Source organism: Coregonus lavaretus (assembly GCF_964263955.1).
Source record: "Coregonus lavaretus genome assembly, contig: SUPER_35_unloc_3, whole genome shotgun sequence".
Lineage (NCBI taxonomy): Eukaryota > Metazoa > Chordata > Actinopteri > Salmoniformes > Salmonidae > Coregonus > Coregonus lavaretus.
The window spans coordinates 1,681,265-1,704,487 of NW_028167179.1; the positions used below are offsets into that span (position 1 = coordinate 1,681,265).

The window sequence follows — 23,223 nt, forward strand, 5'->3', positions numbered from 1 at the left end:
ATATATTTAAAAAATATATATACTTTAATGGCTACATATCGTTAGGTACTTGAATCACAGTGTTAGAGATGGGCTTGACTGTGGTTAACATTTTATAATATGTCATGTTTCTGTGTGTACAGCAAAAAGTTTCTTATATAAAGCTTTATGCTTTTCTGTAAAATCTTTGTTTGCAGTCTGCAGTCCATGAAGACCTGCTGATCTGGTGTTACTGGCGGAAGAGACTGGACCTATGAGGCGGCTGGTCACAAACCCTGGCCCCGGATCAGGAGCTGTCGCTCTTCCTTCCCGAGTCAGAACCAAGGTCCCAACCGCGAGGGACAGAGACTCCACCACAACCACTACACAGAACACAACCAGTGGACAGGTGGACTGAACAACCTCAGTCCTGGTGGTCATCAGAGAGACAGAGGCTCCAGTCAGGGATCCAGTCTGCAGCCCAGACCCTTTTCTTCACAGTCTCAGTGCAGGGATGAAGCAGGGCCTGGGGCTGATAGAGATTGAACCTCCTGTTCCTATAATACAAACACCACAGTATCCATGATGAACAGAGCAGGTCACCCTGGGCTTCAGCCTTCACAGAGAGTGGTGGGAGACCCCCCTGGTGGGAGTCTAACAGGAAGTCTGTCTTCTCCTTCAGGATCTCGTCTAATGCCTGGTGAATGGGTTATTCCACCTGAGGGTGGTGGCTTCTGCTTCTACCTCCTCTGGTGTCACTGGGTTACAACGTGGGAGGCCGAGCATTAGGACGGACGCCGACAAGCCGTACGCCTGACCCACCTCTAGAGCGCTTCGCTAATGCGAAACGTTTTAAGGAGCACCAGACCGTTCACACCAAGGAGAGGCCCTTCAAGTGCAAACTATGTTACAAGAGCTTCTCCTTCCTGACTAGCCTTATCAGACATAGGAGTGTCCACAATGGGAGAAATCGTAGCAGTGTGGCTTGAGATGTACGCAGGGGACGTCTGGGAACTATTCTTTAGCTGAAATATTATAGTTATCATGTGAAGTGTCTTGGGGTAAGAGGGTAATTAACCACATACCCCTCATTAACCCTTGGTTAACTTGTCGTTTGAAACAGGCTTGTGTAAATACCTGTTTCTAGAGGGACAGTAAGCCTAGGCTAGAAAAAGCACTGTTGAATATTTACCTTACTGAGTAGATGGAGTATTATTTTACATTATTCTTGCTAACACACTGTTCGTTCTAAACAAGTATGCTCTGAGCTTGAAAGATTGTGATCATGAATAGAATATTTGATATGTAACGTAAAAAGCAGTACCGTATCTCAAAGAACAAAGCGCATACCTTTTTCAATTAACCACAGCCTTTGAGTTATGACGCCAACCAATAAGATCCTTTCTCTTCAGTGTAAACGGAAGTGAACAGTTACCGAAAACAATTACCACGATAGCGTTTTTAGTATTGTTAGACGTTTATTAACACCTTGGAACTCAAAATATGCCTAACTGCACAGCATTACATACTTACCTCAGGTAGTGTTTAATTCGCGTTGGAGACAAGACTTGGTTGATAGATGTTCTAGGTAACTCTAGCTAGCTGCTAACCTTAGCTAACAATGGCTAACTGTATGGTTTTTCACACTCAAATAGCCTCGGTCATGGAGGTGCTAGCGAATGCCGCTGTGGCAGAGATCTGTAAACTCGTAGATGACGACTATGCAGTAATTCGTTTGGAAATTACTCAAAGCCAGAAAGAAAACAGGGCTTTGCGGAGGAAACTACAGCTGGTGGCACGGGAGCGCGCAGAGAGGACCATTCGTCCTAGAAGTGTCAAGATCCTCGACCGATACAGAGGAATTGCAAGAGGTACATTTTGCAGAAGGCCGAGGTTGCGCTGCCTGTCGCCCCATTCCTCTCTGCGCATGTGTGACCTTAGATGTGTTAACCACATACTGTAGATGGTTAACCAGAATTGGGTCTTGGTCAGTTTTTGGATAGTATGCAATAACTCCCCTGATTACTTGGCTGTCTTGCGTAAAGACACTATCATATTATAACCAGATTCTTGTTTACTGCACTTCCTATTATTTACTCAATGAAAACAATGTGATGCATGGAACATAATACATCAATCAATAAATAGTATATCAAGAAGCTATGAGAAGTGTTACCTTACATCCTTACCAATTCTTCTTGAGCATTGACAGTACCTAACCTAACCACGTCTTGCCTCCAATCACTCTCTCAGGTGAAGGACATCTCACTGGAGGCCACAGGAGCGTTGTGAAGCCAGCCGGACACAACACATGGAGAGATGACCGACCAATCACTGTTGATGAGGGGAGTGGAACCTCAACCCAGCAAGTTATCATGATTGAGGTTAGTGTAATAGTGTTGCATAAAAAAATGACAGTTACTTTGTAAATCAAATGTGGCACATTTTTTTCTTTGCTCCCCAAACTGCCATAGGGGAGCTTGTGAGACTTCTCTATGACACAGTGTTTTTGCTGCAGTCATTTATCTATGGCGCTGGGCCACGGCAAAAAAATATAAAACATGAAAAAATATGTCTGCCGAAGCGCACTTTAAAGATTCTAGAACAGTCCACATTTACTTTGCCTCTGCAAGCAAAATAAGTAATGCATGACAACCCCATTGTAGAATAGTTTCTCTTTACCTAGTCGGCTTGTTGTGTGTTCTATGCGAGAGAGATATTCCTCTCGAGGCACATTCAAGTTATTAGTGCCATAGGGAGGAAAACATGCATTCTGAAAAGCAGTCAAAGCAGTCAATGGGGGGGGGGTTACTCCAAGTTACCCTAACAGGTAGGCCAACATTATATTCACTGTGCTTATGCACGTTTTTGGGACATAATATTCAGCAATAGGATGCCAACTAGTTAAAAGATCATATTTGGGATCTAGCTAATGATTAACCCAATAGGGTAAATGCAGATAGGTAACCCCATGCTTCAGCCTATTTATTTATAGACACTATGCCGCATCAGTTGCTAATAGCACATCTGAAAATATGGACTATGCATAGGTTATATTTATGGTCCAATATGTTAAAATAATTTAGGGCTCTCCCAGACAAATTAAATCTTGGTCTACTGAGAGTCGTCCTGTTATTTCGACTAATCGATTGGTCGAAATGTTAAAACGTATTTTTCCATATACAGTGGGGAAAAAAAGTATTTAGTCAGCCACCAATTGTGCAAGTTCTCCCACTTAAAAAGATGAGAGAGGCCTGTAATTTTCATCATAAGTACACGTCAACTATGACAGACAAATTGAGATTTAAAAAATCCAGAAAATCACATTGTAGGAGTTTCTATGAATTTATTTGCAAATTATGGTGGAAAATAAGTATTTGGTCACCTACAAACAAGCAAGATTTCTGGCTCTCACAGACCTGTAACTTCTTCTTTAAGAGGCTCCTCTGTCCTCCACTCATTACCTGTATTAATGGCACCTGTTTGAACATGTTATCAGTATAAAAGACACCTGTCCACAACCTCAAACAGTCACACTCCAAACTCCACTATGGCCAAGACCAAAGAGCTGTCAAAGGTCACCAGAAACAAAATTGTAGACCTGCACCAGGCTGGGAAGGCTGAATCTGCAATAGGTAAGCAGCTTGGTTTGAAGAAATCAACTGTGGGAGCAATTATTAGGAAATGGAAGACATACAAGACCACTGATAATCTCCCTCGATCTGGGGCTCCACGCAAGATCTCACCCCGTGGGGTCAAAATGATCACAAGAACGGTGAGCAAAAATCCCAGAACCACACGGGGGGACCTAGTGAATGACCTGCAGAGAGCTGGGACCAAAGTAACAAAGCCTACCATCAGTAACACACTACGCCGCCAGGGACTCAAATCCTGCAGTGCGAGACGTGTCCCCCTGCTTAAGCCAGTACATGTCCAGGCCCATCTGAAGTTTGCTAGAGTGCATTTGGATGATCCAGAAGAGGATTGGGAGAATGTCAGATGGTCAGATGAAACCAAAATATAACTTTTTGGTAAAAACTCAACTCGTCGTGTTTGGAGGACAAAGAATGCTGAGTTGCATCCAAAGAACACCATACCTACTGTGAAGCATGGGGGTGGAAACATCATGATTTGGGGCTGTTTTTCTGCAAAGGGACCAGGACGACTGATCCGTGTAAAGGAAAGAATGAATGGGGCCATGTATCATGATATTTTAAGTGAAAACCTCCTTCCATCAGCAAGGGCATTGAAGATGAAACATGGCTGGGTCTTTCAGCATGACAATGATCCCAAACACACCGCCCAGGCAACGAAGGAGTGGCTTCGTAAGAAGCATTTCAAGGTCCTGGAGTGGCCTAGCCAGTCTCCAGATCTCAACCCCATAGAAAATCTTTGGAGGGAGTTGAAAGTCTGTGTTGCCCAGCGACAGCCCCAAAACATCACTGCTCTAGAGGATATCTGCATGGAGGAATGGGCCAAAATACCAGCAACAGTGTGTGAAAACCTTGTGAAGACTTACAGAAAACGTTTGACCTGTGTCAGTGCCAACAAAGGGTATATAACAAAGTATTGAGAAACTTTTGTTATTGACCAAATACTTATTTTCCACCATAATTTGCAAATAAATTCATTAAAAATTCTACAATGTGATTTTCTGGATTTTTTTTCCTCATTTTGTCTGTCATAGTTGACGTGTACCTATGATGAAAATTACAGGCCTCTCTCATCTTTTTAAGTGGGAGAACTTGCACAATTGGTGGCTGACTAAATACTTTTTTTCCCCACTGTATAGACAGACACACCCTATGTGTTTGAATAAAATCAACTACATATGCACTGAGCTTGTCAGATGCTTTAAGCACACTGTTTGATTAAATAATTAAGACACACAAATTACTCAAGAAAGAGCCAGATGATCACAATGTGCTAAAATAAATGACAGCGAGTGCCTGTGTGACTGGCGCACATTGTCTCGCTCTCCTCCCTACTGCAGTGAAAAGGCACCACAGCACAGTAGGTGTTTATTGCACTGTCCGTGCTGATGCTGCAACATAATTTCAGCCATTTAGTTTCTTACCTGTTTCTGACTGAAAAGTTATTTTACCGAAATCCCTAATTTGTTTAGGAAAAACATTCCCTATTCCCTCAACCTTTGCTCTCTTTACGTGAAACATGTAAGCATCGCATGCATGTGACCAATAGGGCCTGACCTATAGCCTACCATAATCACGTCAATAAATTGGTTATAACAAACTACGAACACAGTAACACGTGACAGCAAAATGGATGAAAATTTAACTTGAAATGGGTGAATGTTTACTGGTTGCTCAGGAGGTTAAGGGGAAGTCAGATTTGTGGAAGACATTTGATTTAGTTGTGGAAACTACTGGAGATCAAGAAAAATGGGGGTCTAGGAGCAAGCGTTGCATGTGTATAATGTGTGCCAAACAGTTGCTGTTAGATTACAATATTATTATTTTTTCTGACCATTTGGAATAATGTAAACAATACTAAATAAATAAGTGTACCAGAGAGTCTGTTCTAACGAAAAAAAAAAGATATATAAAGCCTTTATTACAGCAGACTAAAAACAGTTGCATGCATTCGTGAATTGTTTATTTATTGTTTAGGCTAATTATTCAAAGCTCCCTTTATTTAATTTTTAAACTAAAATGCTTGATTGCATTTCAAAGCATGAATGTCTCGTATGCTGTGTGATGACATGAACAAAGGAATCATTGATTGATTGAGACAGTAGCCTATATATTGAAATATATAGGCCTAAGTAAGTTACGGTTGTCACGTTCATTGAGTAAAGGATCGGACCAAGGTGCAGCGTGGTATACGTACATAGTCGTTTATTATATAAACCGACAAAATAGCAAAATCCAACAGAATGTGAAGTTCAAAAGGCTAAACATCCAACAAGCCAAACAGAAACAAGATCCCACAACATAGGTAGGCAAAATGGCTACCTAAGTATGATCCCCAATCAGAGACAACGATCGACAGCTGCCTCTGATTGGGAACCACACCCGGCCAACATAGATCTACACATTCTAGATCTACACATAGATATTCACACCCTGACCAAACCAACTAGAGATCTCTATGTCAGGGCGTGACAACGGTATTAAGACTAAACAGGATGCGGTCTTAGGCCTATAGCTCGATGATGGTTATACAAGGCTACTATACAAAGCCTACTAATGATGATGACATTATTTATTATAATGATGATCATAATAATAATTGTAATAATAGCAATAAGAAGAAGATCAATAAAAAGTAGGGTATAGGAGCGAGAGCTGCGTGCATATTATGTGACAAACAGGTGCTGTTAGATTACTATATAATTTTTCTGCCTGTTTGGAACAATGTAAACAACATAAAAGAAATGATAAGTAATACCAGTCTGTTATAACGAAACACTTTTTTAAAGCCTTTATTACAACATAGCAAAGATTAAAAACAGCCAAAACTGTGAAATTGCTTAATCCGACATTTTGCCGTTGCATGAGGCTTGGTGCCAACGGAATCAATAGGCTATTAAACAAACACTCAAACAGGCAACAGAAGTAAGATCTGTCTTATTTCTGTAGATATGGATGATTTATAAAGCCAGGCACATTTAACGGTTATGCTATTGATTATAGACCTAATTAAATTGGGGTTTCCTCTCTCTTCAACTTTCTTAGATAATTAGGCTAAGGCAAGAGCTGTTTCCTCGTCTCTGCTGCTGCTGCCTCTGCCGCATTGTTCTCAATCCCAATATGCTGGTTAACTCTGCTATTATGCAAATAACAACATAGGGAAAGGCACCAATTCTACGGCGCACTGAATATTATGTTTCAGAACTGCGGACAGCGACCATATCCAATGCAGGAGAAAGCGCATATTTATAAAATAATAATAGATTTATTAGTGTTGCACCATCATTTTTACATAATATAATCATATACAATTTCAGTATCACATGTCTTAGAGTGATGGACTGTGCCATCCCTGTGGCCTCAGCAATGGATTAGTCCACTGAGACAGGCACGAATCAGACAGGTGTCTTTTGCACCCATGAAAAAAAAAAAAACATTTAGACTGCTCGACTAAAGAAATCGACCAAACAATCGACCAATCGACTAAATGGGGTCGCCCTAAAATCATTTAAACAAATAATTTAACAAATATGTTATTGGGGCCCATTTCTGGAGGTAGAAATTATATTTTAGATGGTGTCAGCATAATTTTCTTTTCATTCATTTTGGATTAGAATTCAACCCCCCCCCCCACGACCTTTTCCCCCCACTGCTACTAATTCTACCAGAGGAAACACTGCTATGGCATTGATATCCAATTCTACTCATTTACCCTTAATAAACTCCTCTCTTCTTGTCAGTCTGAAGATGCAGAAGCTGCAGGTCCTGGAGGATCGTCTCTGGTCAAGCAGGAGAGGACTGAAGGAGAGGACCCACGACACAACAGAGACATCCAGACTGGAGCAGCGTCTGGAGTGGCGCCCCCTGTAGCCACGGAGGACCTATCCACCGCCACCCAGCCCAGGACCCGACACAGCATCGCGGAGGTCAGTGGAAAGCCGAACGCCGTCCTCAAGACAGAGACGGACACAGAGACTTTAACTGTAACACAAAGGCTCTTACACACAGGATCTGACCTCAAATCAGACCCAGAGATACTGGGGCTGGGGAGACTGGGCTGTCCTCCTGCTCCCGACTCAGATTATTTACTTTACGGTGACTCGAGGACGGTTCATTCCCATCTGGATTTAGGTGACCCAGTAGAGACTGGCAATGATCTGTCTTGTTCTTACACTACAGAGATGGACCCTGGCAACATGCCCTTGGGTTTAGAGACACAGACTGATCTGTCTAGAGGGGACTGGAACCGGTACAGTAGTAGTGTATACTCTGAAGGGTGCCTAGATGAGAAAGGGGAGGGTCTGGTCGTAGATGAAGTGACTGTGAAAGTGGAGGGCGACGTTCCTCCCATATGGAATGATAATCACCTAGGAGACGGATACTCACAGGGCAGAGATTTCTTAGATTACAGGAAAAGCTTAGAGACAAATCCAAATGTTGCGACCCACTCCCCTTTACACACGCTCAGGGATCGCGACCTAGTGTCCACGTCGATGGGGCCTTCTGATTCACACGGCCGCGTCCTTTTCGATCAGGTATTGAACTCAAACAACAGGGTTAGAGCCCAGGCTCAGGGAGAGGGAGCCACATCAGGCAATAGTAAAAAGAAACGGTTCTTCTGCATGTTCTGTAACAAAGGCTTCAGCTGCCCCCAGAAGGTGGAGATCCACCAGAGGGTCCACACAGGGGTGAAACCTTTCAGCTGTACCCAGTGTCACATGCGCTTCGCAGAGGCTGGCACACTGAAGAGGCACCAGAGGGTCCACACGGGGGAGAAACCGTTCGTCTGCCACCTGTGCCGGGCCAGTTTCTCACACTCGTTCAACCTGAAGAGGCACCAGAGGGTCCACACAGGGGAGAACTCTACAGCGGCCCCCAGTGTGAGAAGAGGTTCTCCCACCAGCACCATCTGAAGACGCACCTGAAGATCCACACGGGAGAGAGGCCGTTCGCCTGTACGCACTGCGGGAAGAGGTTCTCAGAGAGGAGCTACCTCAGGACACACCAACAGAAAAATCATTCCACTCTATAACATAGAAAGTAACCTTTCTACTCGATAGCTTCTGACATTTACATCAAACCCTGCATTAAAGACAAAGATGAATTTTCATTGTTGTCAACAAAAAAGATCCACGGATGCATTTGGATTAACAAGAGTAACAGATTTCAGTGTTGAATATATCTGAGTAGAATATTTCATCCAGATATTGCGTGATATAAAAGTCCCCTGTAGCTCAGTTGGTAGAGCATGGCGCTTGCAACGCCAGGGTTGTGGGTTCGTTTCCCCCACGGGAGGCCAGTATGAAAAATGTATGCACTCACTTAACTGTAAGTCGCTCTGGATAAGAGCGTCTGCTAAATGACTAAAAATGTATAAATAAGCCTACAAAGTCTGTTACATATTGTGTTTGTACTGTGTAGGCTATATGATGTTCACAAATGCCTATTTCATTACTTCCATTCAACTACAATTTGTTTTTTCCCAAGACATTTTAATGAGAAAATGTATGCAGTTTATCAAGTTCATGCAGATTTTTATTTGAGATATTACGTGTATGCATGGTTTTCATATGGTTTATTTAAAACTTGTTTATGTTTAAAAAACACAAAAATGGGACTTTTCATTCTAAGACTTTCATTGAGACTCTCTTTAGTATACATCACATCTGATCTCACCCTATTTTCTGCATATACTCAACAGTGCTTATTTAACCATTATAGACTTACTAAATATACCTACACATACCCACACACTAACAAACACCTACTGTACACATCAGAATAGTTCTTACCCACAACATCATATTTATGTCCACCATGATGGTTTGAACAACAATGAAGTCATTCTGTAACTACAGTATAGGACTCAAACGTAGTGGGGATGGGTAAACACTCCATGTTGAAAGTGTGTTTATTATCTGTGTGTGTACGTACCGGAGGGAGTGTATGTCTGTTAGTGATGCGCAGGTTGACTCAAGAAGCACAGTCCCCCCACGGTTATATCTGCGGGGCGGGTTGAAATATTGTGTGGATGAAGGGCGGGTTGGTGGCGGGCTGGTTGAATAAAGTAAAAACAATACCTTAAGAAATCTATAAGCGTATCATTCTTGTGTAATTTATATCTATAGGGTACATTTAGCCTAAAATATTGAAAGAAAAACCTGTCTGGCGTAAGCCTAAGCTTTAGTGGGTAACTGTATGCACGCCAAATAGCCGACACGCCAACAAGCAGAAAAAGTTAAAGCTGCGATATGTAACATTTTGTGCGACCCAACCAAATTCACATAGACGTGTGTTATAGATCTGTCATTCTCATTGAATGCAAGTTGAAGAAGCAGTAGATATGTTCTACTGTTCTATGTGCGATATTTCTATGCTTCCTGTTCTTAAGTTTTGTTTTTGTGTCCTTTACTTTCGGTTTTGTACACAGCTTCAAAAAACTGTAAATACAACATTTTTGGTTATGGAAAACACATTTCTCAGCAGTTTAGATGGTACAATGATTCTCTACACTATACTTGCTTGTTTTGTCACATAAACTGACATTTAAAAAACTCCAAAATGAATGAAAATGTAATTATGCTGACACCATCTAAAATATAATTTCTACCTCCAGAAATGGGCCCAATAACATATTAGTTAACAAATTGGACCATAAATATAGCCTATTCATGGTCCATATTATCAGGTATTCTATTAGCAATAAGCATTATCACCTGTAGCCCAACAGATGCAAAATAGTGGCTATAAATAAATATGCTGAATCATTGGGTTATCTGCATTTACCCTATTGGGCTAATCACTATGCAAGATTCCAAATATGATCGGGGTGGGGGGGCTGATGACTATTTATGTCTGTAATAAAGCCATTTTGTGGGTAAAAACTAATTCTGATTGGCTGGGCCTGGCTCCCAAGTGCCCTCCCAGGCCCACCGATGGCTGTTCCCCTGACCAGTCATGTGAAATCCATAGATTATGGCCTAATGACTTTATTTCAATTGACGGATTTCCTTATATGAACTGTAACCCAGTAAAATCTTAGAAATTGTTGCATGTTGCGTTTTATATTTTTGTTCAGTATAATTATAGACATATTTACTAACAAATAGCATACCAATATGTCGGAAATGATGAGTAGAAAGTTCAGGCAAAAAAACAACCCTGCACCCCCTGTAAAAAAAAGAAACCCACCCTCTAACTGTAGCCTACATAGCATTTTCTATATTTGTGGGTTAGGGTCGGGTGCGGGGCCTCAGATTTTCACTTTATCACATATATTCGTGCAGATGTGAATGGGATATTAGCAATTGCAGGCTGGTGCGGGTGAACGAACAGCTGACCCGCTCACCTCTAATGTCTATATAACTGTATCACCCCTCTCTTCCAGGAGGAGGAGGATCTAGAGGTGCTGATGGGGAAGGAGGAGGGGTGTGAGGAGGGTCTTGGGAACCCTGAGGGGACCATGGTAATGGAGGACAACCAGACTACACCTCCTCCTGAACCCACAGAGGAACCAGCTGAGCAGCACAGGACCACACACAGTATCACTGAGGTGAGCCCACTGTAAACTACTGTCTGAATGGTATTAGGTCAGGGACCGTATCCACAAAGCCTCTCAGAGTAGGAGTGCTGATCTAGGATCAGTTTAGCCTTTTAGATCATAATGAATAAGATTATATGGAAAGATCCTAGATCAGCACTCCTACTCTGAGACTCTTTGTGGATACAGGCCCAGGTCTTGATTAATTTAGTCTTAAGTGTGGGACCATGCCTTTCAGTTATCCAACCATTACTGTCAAGTAATCAAATCAACTAACACGTTTGTATAGTATCAAATTAGCTTGCATTGCCCTATCAGAAGATGCTCCATAGCAGGGTGCTCATATCAGATTTCTTGATCCAACATCCTCTCACTCTGTACCTCTTACAGTCAGTAGACATGGAGGATGGGAAGCCTGATCTGCTGCTAGTCAAAGAGGAGACAATAGAAGACGGACCAGAGAGCATTGATCTGCTGAGTGGACTAAAGATGGGGGAGCAAGGTAAGGGAGAAATACATATAGCCTACATACATTCATAGATCTTCAATGGGAATAGTGATGCACCTGGCTATTGTTTTTTCTTCATTCATAAAATGAAATCAATACAACTTATGTTAAAATACAGAAACACACATTGTAATGAATGAACTTGACTAGGTACAGTGCATTCGGAAAGTATTCATAATGACAAAGCAAAAACATATTTTTTTGCAAATGTATAAAAAAAAAAAAACTGAAATATAACATTTACAGAAGTATTCAGACCCTTTACTCAGTACTTTGTTGAAGCACCTTTGGCAGCGATTACAGCCTCGAGTCATCTTGGGTATGACGCTACAAGCTTGGCACACCTGTATTTGTTCGATCGGATTCAAGTCCGGGTTCTGGCTGCTCTACTCAAGGACATTCAGAGACTTGTCCCGAAGCCACTCTTGCGTTGTCTTGGCTGTGTGCTTAGGGTCATTGTCCTGTTGGAAGGTGAACCTTCGCCCCAGCCTGAGGTCCTGAGCTCTCTGGAGCAGGTTTTCATCAAGGATCTCTCTGTACTTTGCTCCGTTCATCTTTCCCTCCAGCCGCTAAAAAACATCCCCACAGCATGATGCTGCCACCACCATGGTTCACCGTAGGGATGGTGCCAGGTTCCCTCTAGACGTGATGCTTGGCATTCAGGCCAGAGAGTTCAATCTTGGTTTCATCAGACCAGAGAATCTTGTTTCTCATGGTATGAGAGTCCTTTAGATGCCTTTTGGCAAACTCCAAGCGGGCTGTCATGTTCCTTTTACTGAGGAGTGGCTTCCGTCTGGCCACTCTACCATAGAGGCCTGAATGGTGGAGTACTGCAGAGATGGTTGTCCTTCTGGAAGGTTCTCCCATCTCCACAGAGGAACTCTGGAGCTCTGTCAGAGTGACCATCGGGTTCTCGTCACCTTTCTGACCAAAGCCCTTCTCCCCCCATTGCTCAGTTCTTCAATTTAAGAATGATGGAGGCCACTGTGTTCTTGGGGACCTTCAATGCTGCAGAAATGTTTTGGTACCCTTCCCAGATCTGTGCCTCGACACAATCCTGTCTCGGAGCTCTACGGACAATTCCTTCGACCTCATGGCTTGGTTTTTGCTCTGACATGCACTATCAATCAACTGTGGGACCTTATATAGACAGGTGTGTGCCTTCCCAAATCATGTCCAGTCAATTGAATTTACCACAAGTGGACTCCAATATCAAGGATGATCAATGGAAACAGGATGCACCTGAGTCTCATAGCAAAGGGTCTGAATACTTAATAAGGTATCTCTGTTTTGCAAAACAAATTTTTTTAATGGTTTTCGCTTTGTCATTATGGGGTATTGTGCATAGATTGAGGAAATGCGTTTATTTAATCCATTTTAGAATAAGACTGTAACGTAACAAAATGTGGAAAAAGTCAAGGGGTCTGAATACTTTCCGAATGCACTGTATTTGATTTTTTTTTTACTCCATATGTGGAGTTCTCTGCCATGTTTGTAAAGTCTATTTTGTAACCTCTTCCTGTAGGTGGTTGGCTGGAGGCTAACAGAGGAGACTGGGAAACCATCTTGGATACACAGACGGGTACAGCCAAGGGCCCAGGGAACGACATCACCAAGCAGGCCAGGACCAGAGGCGACATAGTGGAGGTCAGTGGATGGGACAGCATCCTCAACTCTGGGCTGGGGAACAACACTGTTAACCACAACCAGAAACAGACAGTGGAACACAATACAACATATCCATGACAACAGACTGGCTGAGACCAGGGCGATGGCTAGATTTGGTCTGCAGGGACGGGGAGTTGTCCGTATATGGCGGGAGAGAACAGACACAGACTTGGCTAGCGATGCTCCGTCTTGCTCCTATAGTTGTGATTCAGAGAGACTGATGGCGTCTCAGGTTAACCCACTAACAGGTGCTTCCTTCAGCCTGCCTTCTATAGGATCTATCAACTGAAACATGGACCCTGCTACAACACAGAGAGGAGCTACCTCAGGATACACAAGCAGAAGATGCACACGGCCCATGATTAGTGTATGGTGATACAGTGAGGGAAAAAAGTATTTGATCCCCTGCTGATTTTGTGCGTTTTGCCCACTGACAAAGAAATTATCAGTCTATAATTTTAATGGTAGGTTTATTTGAACAGTGAGAGACAGAATAACAACAAAAAAATCCAGAAAAACGCATGTCAAAAATGTTATAAATTGATTTGCATTTTAATGAGAGAAATAAGTATTTGACCCCCTCTCAATCAGAAAGATTTCTGGCTCCCAGGTGTCTTTTATACAGGTAACGAGCTGAGATTAGGAGCACACTCTTAAAGGGAGTGCTCCTAATCTCAGTTTGTTACCTGTATAAAAGACACCTGTCCACAGAAGCAATCAATCAATCAGATTCCAAACTTTTCTGCTAAGGGGACAGGACAAATTCATCGCATCAAAGGGATGATGGACGGGGCCATGTACCGTCAAATCTTGGGTGAGAACCTCCTTTCCTCAGCCAGGGCATTGAAAATGGGTTGTGGATGGGTATTCCAGCATGACAATGACCCAAAACACACGGCCATGGCAACAAAGGAGTGGCTCAAGAAGAAGCACATTAAGGTCCTGGAGTGGCCTAGCCAGTCTCCAGACCTTAATCCCATAGAAAATCTGTGGAGGGAGCTGAAGGTTCGAGTTGCCAAACATCAGCCTCGAAACCTTCATGACTTGGAGAAGATCTGCAAAGAGGAGTGGGACAAAAATCCCTCCTGAGATGTGTACAAACCTGGTGTACAACTACAAGAAACGTCTGACCTCTGTGATTGCCAACAAGGGTTTTGCCACCAAGTACTAAGTCATGTTTTGCAGAGGGGTCAAATACTTATTTCCCTCATTAAAATGCAAATCAATTCATAACATTGTTGACATGCGTTTTTCTGGATTTTTTTGTTGTTATTCTGTCTCTCACTGTTCAAATAAACCTACCATTAAAATTATAGACTGATCATTTCTTTGTCAGTGGGCAAACGTACAAAATCAGCAGGGGATCAAATACTTTTTTCCCTCACTGTATGTAATAATAATAAATGTATTTCTTTATTTTATATAGAGCTTTCATACAGAAATCGCTTTTAAAAAACAAACTAAAACAAATTCAGGGAGCTGGCAGTTCATGGAAGACGGTCTTCCACAGCTAGATGATGATGCACTTCAGTAAAGGAGTAGCTTGATTGGAGGTGGCGTCGATGGTACAGCCAGGGAGGGAGACACATCAGTCAGACAGGCCCGGAGCTTTTCATCAGGCACCTCTGTGTCTGCACTTCACAGCTCCTCCTCCTCTGTCGGTAGGCTGGAACATCCACCACCGAATGTGTAGCCCCGTCTGCGTGATGCATCAGCAGCAATAAGCGCCTGAGAGACCACCACACCTGGGCAGTAATCAGCGACCGTCTCCTACGAGGCGAGCCTCTGTCATCCCCTCACACCGCAGTCCACATCTTTCCATCTAGTACTAGTTAGTTTGTAGTTAATTCTGTTGGTTTTGGGTGTAGTAGGGAACTGGATGAGGAGAACTGAGGAAAGAATGAGTATGATGAGGCAGAGTAGATGATATGGTGATGGTTGGGCGGCAGGTAGCTTAGTGGGTAAGAGCGTTGTGCCAGTAACCGAAAGGTTGCTGGTTCTAATCCCCGAGCCGACTAGGTGAAAAATCTGTCGATGTGCCCTTAAGCAAGGCACTTAACCCTAATTGCTCCTGTAAGTCGCTCTGGATAAGAGCGTCTGCTAAATGACTAAATGGTTGGTGTGATGGTGTCTGTAAAAATGCTTCACTGATGAAGAGTGACAAAAGTTGACCCTTTAGGTTGATGCTTGTGTTTTATAGTGAGATAAGGATGGTGCCTTAATTCATGTTTACTTGACATGTAGTGAAGTAAACATGAATGGATTTTATCAAAGCAAGGGTGCCAGATTTACAGAAAAGGTCAAGTGTTACCATGGTGAGAAATATATTGTTTTGTGCAATATGTTGTGTGAGTGTATGACCATAAGAATGAAATTAAATACAAAATGTACTCTGTGCTGACTGACTATTTTTTAAATCACTGCAGGTGCTGAGTTTCCCTTATCTCAGTCGAACCAAAACATTATACTTAATTATTGAATGAACACATATGGAATTTTTTTATAATAAACTCCAATGGCTCCATATTGTTAGGTACTTGAATTAGTGTTAGAAATGGGCTTGACTGGGGTCAACATTTTATAACATCATGTCATGTTTCTGTGTGTACAGCAAAGAGTTTCTTATATAAACCTACATGCTTTTCTGTTCAATTTGTTTTTACAGTCTGCAGTCCATGAGGACCTGCTGATATCCGGTGTTGCTGGCGGAATAGAGTGGACCTCTGAAGGCGCTGGTCACAAACCCTGGGCCCGGATCAGGACCCTGGATCAGGAGCCTTTGCTCTTCCTTCCCGAGTCGGAACCAGGACCAAACTACGAGGGACAGAGACTCCACCACAACCACCACACAGAACACAACCAGTGGACAAGGGGATTGAACAACCTCAGTCATGGGGGTCATCAGAGAGACGGAGGGTCCAGTCAGGGATCCAGTCTGCAGCCCAGACAATTCTCTTCACATTCTCAGTGCAGTGATGGAGCAGGGCCTGGTGCTGATAGAGATAGACCCTCCTGTTCCTATGATACAAACACCACAGTATCCATGATGAACAGAGCAGGTCACTCTGGGCTTCAGCCTTCAGAGAGAGCGGTGGGAGACCCCCCTGGTGGGAGTCTATCACGAAGTCTAACAGGAAGTCTTTCTCCTTCAGGATCTCGTCTAATGCCTGGTGAAATGGTTCATAGAAGGCCTGGGCCTGGACCTGGGTCTAGCCTTCCTCAGTTACCTCATGGTTACCCCACCAATACAGACAGGTTCAGGATGGGTGTTCACCATGAGAGGTACCTAGCCTATAACACAGCACACAATCCCAACAAAACCCAAACAATGGCTAGAGGTCAAGGAGGGAGCCCAAAGACCAACCACCTGAGAGTGGTGGCTCCTGCTTCTACCTCTGGTGTCATTGGTTCACAACGTGGGAGGCCGAGCATTAGGACGGACGCTGACAAGCCGTACGCCTGCCCCACATGTGGGAAGTGCTTCGCTGAGGCGAACTATGTGAAGGAGCACCAGACCGTTCACACCAAGGAGAGGCCCTTCAAGTGTCAGCTATGTTACAAGAGCTTCTCCTTCCGGAGTAACCTTATCAGACATAGAAGTGTCCACAATGGGAAGAAACCTTTCAGCTGTACCCAGTGTCATATGCGCTTCTCCCACTCGTCCAACCTGAAGAGGCACCAGAGGGTCCACACAGGGGAGAACCCTAAAGCTGCCCCCAGTGTGAGAACAGGTTCTCCCACCAGAACCAAGTGAAAATGCACCTGAAGGTTCACACCGGAGAAAGGCTGTTTGCCAGGAAGAGGTTCTCAGAGAGGAGCTACCTCAGGATACACCAACAGAAAAACAATTCCACTCTATAACATAGAAAGTAACCATTCCACTCCATAGCTTCTGACGTTTAGATCAAACCCTGCAATAAAGACAAAGATGCATTTTCATTGTCAGCAGAAAAGATCTACAGATGCATTTGAAGTAACTGGAGTATTAGATTTCAGTGTTGAATAATCTTGAGTAGAATATTGCATCCAGACATTGTGTGATATATAAGCCTAAAAAGTCTATTAGATATAGTTTTTTACTATATACAGTTGAAGTCGGAAGTTTACATACACCTTAACCAAATACATTTCAACTCAGTTTTTCACAATTCCTGACATTTAATCTTAGTAAAAAATTCCCTGTCTTAGGTAAGTTAGGATCACCACTTTATTTTAAGAATGTAAAATGTCAGAATAATACTAGAGATAATTATTTATTTCAGCTTTTATTTCTTTCATCACATTCCCAGTGGGTCAGAAGTTTACATACACTCAATTAGTATTTGGTAGCATTGCCTTAAAATTGTTTAGCTTGGGTCAAATGTTTCGGGTAGCCTTTCACAAGCTTCCCACAATAAGTTGGGTGAATTTTGGCCCATTCCTCCTGACAGAGCTGGTGTAACTGAGTCAAGTTTGTAGGCCTCCTTGCTTGCACACGCTTTTTCAGTTCTGCCCACAAATCCTCTATTGAATTGAGGTCAGGGCTTTGTGATGGCAACTCCAATACCTTGACTTTGTTGTCCTTAAGCCATTTTGCCACAACTTTGGAAGTATGCTTGGGGTCATTGTCCATTTGGAAGACCCATTTGCGACCAAGCTTTAACTTCCTGACTGATGTCTTGAGATGTTGCTTCAATATATCCACATCATTTTCCTTCCTAATGATGCCATCTATTTTGTGAAGTGCACCAGTTCCTCCTGCAGCAAAGCACCCCCACAGCATGATGCATGATGCTGCCACCCCCGTGCTTGACGGTTGGGATGGTGTTCTTCGGCTTGCAAGCCCCCCTTTTTCCTCCAAACATAACGATGGTCATTATGGCCAAACAGTTCTATTTTTGATTCATCAGACCAGAGGACATTTCTCCAAAAAGTACGATCTTTGTCCCCATGTGCAGTTGCAAACCGTAGTCTGGCTTTTTTATGGCGGTTTTGGAGCAGTGGCTTCTTCCTTGCTGAGCAGCCTTTCGGGGTATGTCGATATAGGACTCGTTTTACTTTGGATATAGATAATTTTGTACCTGTTTCCTCCAGCATCTTCACAAGGTCCTTTGCTGTTGTTCAGGGATTGATTTGCACTTTTCGCACCAAAGTACGTTAATCTCTAGGAAACAGAACGCGTCTCCTTCCTGAGTGGTATGACAGCTGCGTGGTCCCATGGTGTTTATACTTGCGTACTATTGTTTGTACAGATGAACGTGGTACCTTCAGGCGTTTGGAAATTGCTCCCAAGGATGAACCAGACTTGTTGAGGTCTACAACTTTCTTTCTGAGGTTTTGGCTGATTTCTTTTGATTTTCCCGTTATGTCAAGCAAAGAGGCACTGAGTTTGAAGGTAGGCCTTGAAATACATCCACAGGTAAACCTCCAATTGACTCAAATAATGTCAATTAGCCTATCAGAAGCTTCTAAAGCCATGACATAATTTTCTGGAATTTTTCAAGCTGTTTAAAGGCACAGTCAATTTAATGTGTGTAAACTTCTGACCCACTGAAATTGTGATACAGTGAATTATAAGTGAAATAATCTGTCTGTAAACAATTGTTGAAAAAATTACTTGTGTCATGCACAAAGTAGATGTCCTAACCGACTTGCCAAAACTCTAGTTTGTTAACAAGAAAGTTGTGGAGTGGTTGAAAAACGAGTTTTAATGACTCCAACCTAAGTGTATGGAAACTTCCGACTTCAACTGTAGATATAAATAAATATACTGTGGCAGACCAGGGGGTATGGTCAAAACATTTACACATATCAGACACGGACTGAATTGTATTAGCTCGGTTTCAAGGGTGTTTATTTAAATAATAAACAAAGAGAAAATAATAGGCCTCCTCCAGGATACCGTCTTCTGGGCTCTGGGGTATTGCTGTATCCTAAAGGAACAAAACCGAACTCCCTCCGTTATCTCTGGTACTGAGCACGATTATACAGGAGTAACCTCTCTTCCCCAGTCCCCACTCCTGTGTGCTGCCCTTCTGGCCGCTTAATGGGACACGTCCAGCTGGTGACCAATCAGCCCCTTGATTACCCACCAACCACAATCAGCCCCAATTAGTCCTGGCCGGAGAGCCTGGCACGTCCAGCAGAGGGAGCCATCGCCACGTGATGTAGACTCCGTCTGTCACCAGGCCTTGACGAGTCTCCCCCTGGTGGCTAACCAGCGGTACATCCCTGACCTGTGCACAAAAGAAAAAGAGATGCGTTGAAGAGACAAGAACAATCTGGTGACCCGATCGTTTTTGTCCCTTCCCCTGGCCATCCAGACCAGGGGAGCATGGTCTGTGACCATGGTGAAGTGGGTGCCCAACACGTAATACTTGAGTGTCTAGGCACTCTTTCTCGACAATCAGGTACTTTTGTTCTCTGGGTATGAGCTTTCGGCTTATGTACATGATGGGTGCTCCTCCCCGTCGTGTACCTGGGACAGGACGGCCCCTAGTCCCGTGTCGCATTGCGTCTGTCTGGACCAACATCGGTACTTGGAAATCGGGCATTAAGAGAATCGGATGGGAGCACAGCGCTTCCTTCAGGCGTCTGAACGCCGCTTCGGTCTCGCCTGTCCATTTCACTGTTTTCGGGAGGCGGGCCCTGGTTAGATCGGTAAGGGGGGAGGCTATAGCCACAAAGTTGGGGATAAACCGGCTGTAGTATCCTGCCAGTCCCAGGAAGATCTTCTGTCTTGGTGCGTGGAACGGGCCAGTCACGCACCGCATAGACCTTCCTCTCCTGGGGCTTGACGTTCCCCCGTCCGATCAAATACCTCAGGTTCTCCACATCCTCGAACCCTAGCTTGCATTTCTTGGGATTCACTGTCAACCCGGCTTGCATGAGCGCGTCCAGCACTGCCTGGAGGCGCATCAGGTGCTCTTCCCAACCATGGCTGTGGATGATGATATCTGCGTACTGTTGGTTGGGCTCCGTGGAGACAGAATGGGAGCACCCGGTACTTGTATAAGCCGTCCGGTGTCGAAAACGCCGTCTTCTCCCAGGAGGAGGCTGCCAAAGGTACCTGCCAATATCCTTTGGTCAGGTTGAGGGTGCTGATGTACAGAGCCTTTCCCAATCAGTCGATGAGCTCGTCCACCCTCAGCATGGGGTAGGCGTCGAACAAGCTGATGTCGCTCACACCCCGGACGTCATTACAGAACCGCATGCTACCGTCCGGTTTGGGCACCAACACGATGGGGCTGCACCATGCGCTGTGGGACTCATCGATGACCCCCATCCTCAGCATAGCCACTTCCTGCATCACGGCCTTCCTTTGGGCCTCGGAGTTCCGGTATTGCCTCTTTCGTACCGTTTCCCCGGTCCGGGTGCAGACGTGGTGTTCAATGAGGGTTGTGCGGCCCGGCTTCTCGGAAAACACCGCCGTGTTCTGTTCAACGAGCTCCCGGACTATTTGCTTCTGGGCCGGGTCGAGGTCCTCATTGCTCGGGACCACCACTGGTACCGTTAGCGTCCTGGGTCCTGAACATAACACGGCCAAGGCTGTCCTCTTGTGCCACCTCTTCAATAGGTTCACGTGGTGAATCTGTTGGGGTTTCCATCTCCACGGCTGTCGTACGCGGTAATTGACGGGTCCCAGCTTCTCTATCACCTCATACGGCCCGTGCCATGTTGCCAGGAACTTACTTTCTGCCATGGGGATTAAGACCAGCACCTTGTCTCCCACCTGGAATTTGGGCTGGGCTTTGGTGCGTTGGGCCTTCTCCATATGTTCCCTTACCACTGGCCATATGGCTGTCATCCGCTCCACGTGTTCTACCACGCTGCGTAAGGGGATCGGCTGGGCTTCCCACACCTCCTTGGCGAGGTCCAGTAGGCTGCGTGGCCTCCTTCTGTAGAGGAGTTTGAAAGGGGAAAACCCGGTGGGTGACTGGGGCACTTCTTGGACCGAGAACATTAGGCGAGGTTGTAGCTGGTCCCAGTTATTCCTGTCCTGCTCGATGACCATTTTATTGGACTGCTCGACTAGCCCATCCTTCTGCGGGTGAAAGACGGAGGTCCGGATCTGCTTGATCTGCAGGAGAGCACACAAATCTTTCATTAGGGGGGACATGAACTCGGTACCTTGGTCAGCGAGGATCTTGTTCGGGATACCCACCCGGCTAAAGAGGTGGAACAGCTTCCGGGCGATTCCCTTAGAGACCGCCGCCCGTAGGGGAATGGCCTTAGGATACCGGGTGGCATAATCTACTATTACCAGGATGTACCGGTGTCCTCATGCCGTTTTAACCAGGGGTGCCACTATGTCCATGGCAATGCGTTCAAAGGGAACCCCGATGATCGGTAGGGGGACCAGCTGGTTTCAGAAGTGTGCATTTGGGGCAGTGATTTTACACTCCAGGCAGCTGCGACAATAGTCTTCCACGGCGCTCCTCATCCCGGGCCAGTGGAACCGGGCGGAGATCCGTTCCCGGGTCTTCTCCATTCCCAGGTGCGCCCCCAACAGATGGGTGTGGGCCAGCTGAAGAACAGTTCCCACGTACCGTCGGGGCAGCAACAGTACCTCTCGAAGTTCCCCCTGTTGGCGCGACACCTGATACAAAAGGTTATTCTTGATTTGGGAAAGGGGGTATCGCCAGTCACTCACCCCCGGAAGTAGCTGGCCAGCCACCACTATCACTTGGGCTGCGGCGGCTTTCAAGTTCGGATCCACCCACTGGGCAGTCCCGGACTGTCACCTCAATTGGCCCATGGCGGGTGTCTCGGCTGGTCCCTCGAAATTGATGAGGGGGAGGATGGGCTCCTCGTCCAGTTGTTCACCAGGGGGGTTTGGTTTCCGGCGCCCCCTCGGACTCCGACTCCAGACCCGTAGATACGGATTTGTCAACCGCTTGCTTCCGGGCTGCGCAGGCGACGGGTCGTCCTCACTCTTGTTTCCCACCGGCTCATACCTTTTTCCTCAGCTCGTGCCTCCACAGTGCCGCGAACAGCGGGCAATCTCGTCCCACGAGGAGGGGTACCGGCAACTCGGGTACGGCACCCACCATCATCTGGCAGCTCCCTTGTGGCATCAAGATGTTGGCCTGTACGGTCGGATACCGCTTGGTGTCACCGTGGTAGCAGGAAACATACATCTCCCAGCCACGTTCGGTCCTGTGGGCCAGCAAGCTTGTGGCTACGAGCGTAACCACATTCCCAGAGTCCAATAGAGCGACAGTGTCGTGGCCGTCGTCTTTCACCGGGACCATGGGTCGTGGTGCGCCCAACAGGAGGTGACGTATTTCACAGCATGGCCCACCTCGACTCCTCTCGATCCGGGCAATTCCATGCAAGTTGCCCCCGGGCGCCACTCTCAAAACACCTCCTTTGGTCTCCATCGACCTGGGGTCGTCAGTGGTGGTTCGGCTCTCCCCCAGCCGTCTCTCCGCGGGTCTGTGGCCCTTTGGCCCCGCTGACTGTCGGTTCAGGGTATACGGCGGTGGGGGTGTCCTTCCGTCCCCTCGGACAGATCCCCGGCTCGGCCCGGCTCCCCTTCAGCAGGGCCTCGGTGTTCTAATGCATCTCCACCACTCCCAGGAGGTCCTCCAAGGTCTGGGGTGCGCGTAGACTCGCTGCCCTCTTCATGTTGTGTGGTAGCGCCCGTAAGAAGCAATCCATGACCACTTTGTCTATGATGGAGAGGGTGGATACGTCGGTTAGGAGCCATGCCCTGGTGATGCGCAGTAGGTCGCTCATCTGGTCTCGGGGGGAGGCGTCGGCCATGAACCTCCAGTCGTGGACCATTTGGGCCCGATGGGACAGGCTGTACCCGTAGCGGCAGAGTATCTCCCGTTTGAGACCGTCGTAGTTAGCCGCCTGTTTGTCGTTAAGGTCCCAATACGCCTTTTGGGTGTTCCCGGACAGGAACGGAG

General features: G+C 45.4%; 1 protein-coding gene across 1 annotated transcript; it reads left to right on the top strand.

Moving 5' to 3' along the window:
• Positions 1–1,361: 1,361 nt before the first annotated feature.
• Positions 1,362–9,702, top strand: LOC311110336 (uncharacterized protein). Its single transcript, XM_084188881.1, has 3 exons — positions 1,362–1,829; positions 2,212–2,342; positions 7,352–9,702. Exons 1-3 carry the CDS (start codon positions 1,580–1,582, stop codon positions 8,522–8,524), a joined length of 1,554 nt encoding a protein of 517 aa, XP_084045007.1. The 5' UTR covers positions 1,362–1,579; the 3' UTR covers positions 8,525–9,702.
• Positions 9,703–23,223: the final 13,521 nt, after the last annotated feature.

What these genes read in the sequence shown, in the direction of transcription:
- LOC311110336 (XM_084188881.1), top strand. Translation starts at nt 1,580, where the DNA reads ATGGCTAACTGTATGGTTTTTCACACTCAAATAGCCTCGGTCATGGAG. An exon ending in ATACAGAGGAATTGCAAGAG is followed by an intron (nt 1,830 to 2,211) that starts GTACATTTTGCA and finishes TCACTCTCTCAG; the next exon opens with GTGAAGGACATCTCACTGGA. An exon ending in AGCAAGTTATCATGATTGAG is followed by an intron (nt 2,343 to 7,351) that starts GTTAGTGTAATA and finishes TCTTCTTGTCAG; the next exon opens with TCTGAAGATGCAGAAGCTGC.